Source organism: Sinocyclocheilus anshuiensis, unplaced genomic scaffold (genome assembly GCF_001515605.1).
Source record: "Sinocyclocheilus anshuiensis isolate Anshui unplaced genomic scaffold, SAMN03320099.WGS_v1.1 scaffold626, whole genome shotgun sequence".
NCBI classification, from domain to species: Eukaryota; Metazoa; Chordata; class Actinopteri; order Cypriniformes; family Cyprinidae; genus Sinocyclocheilus; species Sinocyclocheilus anshuiensis.
The window spans coordinates 735698-742377 of NW_015544167.1; the positions used below are offsets into that span (position 1 = coordinate 735698).

General features: G+C 37.1%; 1 protein-coding gene across 6 annotated transcripts in view; it reads left to right on the forward strand.

Annotated features, from left to right (window-relative positions):
* Nucleotides 1-1975, forward strand: part of cdk10 (cyclin dependent kinase 10) — a 9747-nt gene extending 7772 nt beyond the window's left edge. For 3 of the 6 annotated variants that reach the window (XM_016496064.1, XM_016496065.1, XM_016496066.1), the window contains 4 exons: nt 884-1007; nt 1124-1263; nt 1480-1532; nt 1627-1973. In XM_016496064.1, coding sequence (XP_016351550.1) covers nt 884-1007; nt 1124-1263; nt 1480-1532; nt 1627-1721 — 412 coding nt within the window. In that variant the 3' untranslated portion in view covers nt 1722-1973. Of the gene's footprint in view, nt 1-883; nt 1008-1123; nt 1264-1479; nt 1533-1626 lie in introns of all 6 variants that reach the window. The other 3 variants (XM_016496067.1, XM_016496069.1, XM_016496068.1) reach the window with 2 other exon arrangements.
* The last annotated feature ends 4705 nt before the right edge of the window (nt 1976-6680 follow it).

Genomic DNA, 6680 nt, shown 5'->3' on the forward strand with positions numbered 1-6680 from the left:
GTGTGCAGGAACTAAAAGACGAATTATGCATTCTGTTATTAAAACAGTGCACCTCCATATACTATACTATAGTTATGCATATACTTGTATCTCACTATCACTATATCACTGTAATAAAGCTAATGAAATTTGTATAATCAGATGGGTCATCTTGCTTTAAAGCATGTGATTGAGTGATTTTTTGCAGAGGGTAGTTCTTAGGCAGTTTGTTTTGTTCATGATGTGAATATGTATTTCTGTGCTATATACTGTTACATATGCAGGTTCAGTGTGTGACTCTGTTGACATGTTGTATGAAGGTCTGTCTGAGGTGATCTGATCGCAAGTGGTCAGCAGCACTAAATACAAGTGTTGATGGGATCCAAAACATTCTGTATCAATTTGGAGATGTCAGAATGCAAGTGGGAATAATGCTTAAAACTGCATTTAAGATTTGTTCAGATTTATATATATTTGGCAGAAACCACTTCATTTTCTTCATTTTTTTATGCTTTATCAACACAAATCCCCTTGAATTTTGATTATATAAAGTCACAGGAGACACATCTGAGTCATGTTACACTTGTAAACAGTCTTGTCTGGCCACTTGTGATCAGATCACAACGAGAACAGGGCCTGTGTGAGAGCGAGAGAGAGGCAAACCTACCTTTCTATCAAAACGAAAAATAACGTTATCATCACTTTTCTAAAGAGTGAGACACTAAAGTTAGCAAATAGTTGATGCTTTAAGTTGCAGAACCTCTGTCATGTCATCTGTCAGTTGTTATGCATCAGTTCAGTGTGCCATTGATATCACAAAAGCAACTGTAGGAGCTCTTGTAGTCTTGACCAGCGGTGTGTTGTGTGTTCTTCACGAGCAGATGTTCATGTTCTCCTGTTGCAGGGCCGTCGGCTGCATCTTTGCTGAGCTTCTTGCCCATAAACCTCTTCTGCCTGGAGCCTCAGAGATCCAGCAGGTGGATTTGATCGTACAGCTGTTGGGAACACCTAATGAGAGCATCTGGCCGGTACGGAGTTCAGCTTAAGTGAAATGTGTTTTCTTGTATCCTGTGTTTAGATGTAAGAGAATGATGAGTGGTGATACTACAGGTTAACCACTCAAGGAGTTTCTTGTGAATTGTAGGGCTTCTCGCGCCTGCCGTTGGTTGGGCAGTACAGTCTGAGGAAGCAGCCCTACAACAACCTAAAGAACAAGTTCACCTGGTTATCAGAAGCTGGTTTGAGACTGCTTAACCTGCTGTTCATGTACAACCCACAGCGCCGGTAAAACAAAGTGCATGTAGAAAAATAGTGGGGAAGCCTTATTTATTTGGTTTTTCATGTTAAGAGTTACATTAAATAGCTTGAATCTAATTAAACCGTAGATGAAATACCCTTTTATGGTACAAATTCATAAATATAAATATCTTTGTAAAATACATCATGTACTGGTGCAGTGTAATAATGTTATTTAATGAATACATGCTATGTGTCTTACAGAGCCACAGCTAAAGATTGTTTAGAAAGTTCCTACTTCAAGGAAAAGCCCTTGCGTAAGCACAGGCTTATATTCATTTCTTAGTTCTACATTGAGATCTCTATATTTTAGGCAGATTTGCTGACTTTTTCTCGTGTTTCACCCTGCAGCGTGTGAACCAGAGCTGATGCCCACGTTTCCTCATCACAGAAACAAACGAGGAGGCTCTGTGATGGAAAACCAGTCCAAAAGAAGCAAAGTCTGACGTTCTGCTGCCTGATGAGTGACGCTCGTCACCGATGGCATCACAGACGTGTTCTACTTTTCAAATGGAAATTTCTGTTCTTTTCTTCTGAAAGATATTGTGCAAATTACATTAAGGATCAGACTTACAGACATGAGATACATTGTAAATAATACAAAGAAATCCTACTTAGGCGAGTTGTACTTGAATGATGCTGCTGTTTTTGTACAAAGATTAAAAAAAGCTTTCTGTTCTGAATGCATTAGCACGTGATTCATTTATATAAAAATGTCACCTTTGCTGTGTCAATTGTGGGGTTGATCTGTTTAAGTATGTTTTGTTGATCTGTGAATCAGAAGTTCCTTTGCAAGACTGTACCTGTAGCGGATTTATCAGATCATCAAAATTACTTGAATTATTAATGGGCTGTTGGCAGTTGTTTTTTGTTTATTTGTTCTGCTGAGAAGGCAATCAGAATTTCCGCTCCTTCAGTTATAGCACCCCAGAGGTGAAATGTTATGATCCTCAGATTTTCCTGATGTTAAAGGGGTCATAGGATGCTACATGCACTTTTACAAGTTGTTTGAACTGAAATGTGTGTTGGCAGTGTGTGTGTACACAACCACCCTAAAATGATTTAAAAAATCCACCAAGTGTTATTTTTTTAATCTGGTTAAATGTTTTCCCCCTTCTCAAATCGAGCCGATCTCAGATGCCTGTCTGTGTGACGTCACACAGACAGGCCCCTCCCACGATAGCTTGATTGACAGTAGCGTTTCAGCACAGACTGGACTGGTGTCTTACCTTAGACCCGCTGTGAGTGAGCTGTCATCAGTCCGCCATTGTTTCACCGCTGGAGCAGATGTAGACAAGAATGACTCCTAAGCGATTGAGGTCTTCTGTTGTTGGATGTAGTAATGAACATAGCAGTCATCATTTACTCCTGACATGCGTCCCCGATCTACATAAATGTGTCTATGTTCGCGCGACTCACTCATGATCCAGCCTCATCTACAGAATAAGTGAGTATAATGTTTTGTAATGAAGCGTTGCAAATCTCCTTTCCTAATAATGTGTTAATTAGCAAGTTTCACTAAAGTAAACAATCCCTCAGAAAGCGGCTCGGAAGAGAGGGGCGGGGTCAGCAGAGCTCATTAACATTTAAAGGAAAATGCTACAAAACAGCTTGCTCTGAAAAGAGCTGTTTTTGACAGGGCAAAAAGGGTGTTTTTTACACTACCATTGTGAAATTTTAACCAAACTATATTACAGACTTTTCATTAAGACCCTAAAGAATCATATGACCCCTTTAAGAGGGACAAACAAATGGCCTAGAATGAGCTTGAAAAAGTATTATTTGAAAAGTATCGAGGCCGGCGCCTATCTGGACCGCTTTATTCTCAAATTACTTGGGTACTTTAAATATAGTCATCCTCTATTTTTTATTTTTTTTTTAGATAAAGAGAAACGAGTAATGAGTTTTCCTCATTTTACTCAGCAGAAAGTGAGGGAACGCCTGATGATTGCTTTCAGATCCCTCATTGATTTTTGAATCTCAAAACAATGCTTTCTATTAAAAAAAAAATCACTCCGCAAGATATCGAGCTGATTTTGTGAGATATTTGAATTGGTTGACACATAAGATTAATACCTGGATAGGTACATCATGTTTAATTCTTGTACATTTACTTCACAGCATTTTCCATTGTAAAGAAACACTATGTTCCCCTTCTCAAATGAAAAGGCAACTTTTTTTCTGGAAACACAGCATGTTCACAGCAAGAATATTATCCTTTGATTCAATTGTTAATGTTACAGAACTATTTTCAGAAGTTTATCCATTTTAAGCAGACTGGATAGGCTGAAGTAAATACAGCTGAACAAACAAAGCACAAATTCTTTTAAAAGTCATTTTTTATCAGATCAGGTCAACATGTTTTTCTTCAGAATGAATGACAGCTAATGGTCTGTAACACACTTCATTACAACACATCTGCTTGATCAGTTTTTAAATAAGTGAAATGTTGATGGGTGAGCGTGTCAAACACATGGCCAGGTCATATTTCAGCCCACAGGCAAAGGAAGATAAACTGAAAACATTGTATCACTGCAAAAAATCTGAAAAGTCGTAAAACAGACTTGATTTTCTTAACCCAATACCCAAAATATGATTAAAGAACATCAAGCCTATTTTTTGCATTGTGACACTGTATCATGAAGCAAATCTCAATTACTATATGTAGAGATAAAAAAATAATCAGCATTAATAATTATGTCCAAACAGGCTTCAATTTCTTTCTGAATACAACTGATTTTTTTTCCTGTTTAATTCTGGGGTGAAATGTGACCCAGACGTGTCTTTGAGAGATTCACCCAGACCACGTTTATTCAGTAAAGTGCTGCAATACTAAGCTGGACACAAAAGATACTGTTAAAGCTCAAAGTGATCTGCACTCAAAACAATCCAAACAACTAAATTAAATTAAATAAATTAACATAAATCTTTGCCGAGAGCTGTATTGTTCACAGCCGGTTCAGAATTAAGGGCAGACAGACAAAAAACTTCATAAAATGAATACATCAATCAATTTGATTATGTAAATGTAAACATAAAACAATTTACAGCAAGCTTCATGCTCTCTCTTGCGCTTTCGTCTATCCAAACTGATGAATGTGATGTTCTGTAGTGTTGGGCGATTAGAGAGGTTAGAATAGACTACATGCTCCTGCCGTCAGGCTGTGGGTTAGTTAGAGTAGATAGTCCTGGTTGAGTTGGGACAGCTACATACGAATGGATGTTGGGATTGAATGGAGTGTCGTGGTTCAGCCCTCCTGTCCAAAATCTTCTGTGAACTTCCTCACCTTCAGCAGGTCTTCTGTGTTGACGGTGGGGCGTGTGGTCGCCAGAGAGCGCAGCATGTCAGACTAACAAACACACACACACACAAATATAAATGTAATTCATGAATAAATGTAATTTATTACTGTGATGCAAAGCTCAATTTTCAGTATCCTTACTCCTGATCCTTCAGAAATCATTCTAATATGTAATCATTATTTTTGATGCTCAGTTATTAATAATGGTTCTTAATTATTATCAATGTTGAAAACAGTTTTTGCTGCTCCAAATTTTTTTGTGGAAACCATGATACATTTTATTTCAGGATTCTTTGTTAAATAGACATTTATAATGTTACAAAAGATTCTTTGTCACTTTTGAGCAATTTAGTATAAAAGTATTTTTAAAAAGTATTTCAAAAATGTCAAATGTGTTGTGTGTGTGTGTACTTGTACAGCTATCTTTGTGAGGACCGGTTTGCGTTTTAGACCATTGGCGTGAGGACATTTTGGCCGGTCCTAACTTTATGAGACCCCTTTAAAGGCCTGTTTGAGGGTCAAGACTTGGTTTTAGGGGTCAGGTTATAATTGGGTAAAGGGTAGGTTTAGGGCAAGGGTTTGGGTCAAGCACTTAGTTCTGATGGGTAGGTTTAGGGTAAGGAGCTAGAGATTGCATTGTGTCAATGAATGTCCTCACAAAGATAGCTATATAGAGTTTTGTGTGTGTGTGTGTGTGTGTGTGTGTGTGTCTCCAAGATGCTTCAAGAAACCTTCCTGCAAAGCTACAGCACTGTGAAAAATTTTAGGCACTTACGTAAAAATGCTGTAAAGTGAGGATGCTTTCAAAAATAATGTCATAAATAGATTCGGACCACCCTTTGCGTTTAAAACAGCTTTTGTCCTAGGTATAGTTTTTCAGGCGGCTTTGCAGGAAGGTTTCTTGAAGTTTTTTCATGTAATCTCAGACGGACTGGATGATGGTGAGATCAGATCTCTGTGTGGATCACTGGCTGTTGTCAGACAAAAATCTCACTGGATTATTACAATTAATTACGTGTAGGTCTCTGCAGGACAGTAATGGGAGTTTCCAGATCAGGGCGTTTTCCACCATGTTACCTGATTGGCTCACGTCATAGTGACGGTTTGAAAAAACCCACAATGTCAGAAACGCCCACTTTTGCTCTGCAGAGACCTCCAATTAATTTCTATTAAATTAATTTCTCCAATTAATGGCAAAAGGAATGTTTGGAAATGTAAACTGTAATGTAAATATTAAATGTAAATATTTCCTACTGACACACTACAGCAAAAGATAAAAATAACTGGCTTAAAACCTTTTTTTTTTGTTGTTGTTGGTGAAAATACTAATGGCCTAAGACTTTTACACAGTAATGTGTGTGTGTGTGTGTGTGTGTATATACTGTATATATATGATGCTGAAAATTCAGCTTTGCCATCAAAGAAATAAACTACATTTTAAAATATATCAAAAATAGAAAACAGTTATTTTATTATAGTGTATATATAGATGATGTCATCTTGGCATCATGCAGTAAACAAGCAGTCCATTCACTGACTCTCTGATGCCTATTGTCAGGCTGTTTTTATCAATAGGCCGAGAAACCTAACAAAAAAAAAAGTACCTATTTTGATTGTTTTATATGTGAAATAACTAGTACTTTGTGTGTGTGTGCGTGTGTGTGTGTTCACGGTGTGTGTGTGTGCACTTGGATGGGTTAAATGCTGAGCACAAATTCTGACCCATACACGTCACTTCACTTCAAGTAAAAAGTATTATTTCCCTTACTAGTGTACAAAATTATTACATTTTCAAACATATTTTTCATGTTAACTAATGTATAACAAATAAAACCTTACTGTACAGTGTTACCAGTATTTTTGACAAATCTCATCAATACTGTGTAGATAGTATTGAGTATTGATAGTATTGTGTAGATAGTGTAGAATAAAGGGGTCATATGATGTTGCTAAATTATTTTGTGTATTTGGTGTAGTGAAATGTGTTTATGCGGTTTAAGGTTCAAAAAACACAAAACACACCATTATAAATTAGGCATTCGTTGCATCCAGTGGGGACATAATTATGGATTATAATGACTTATACTGTCTTTTTACGCATTG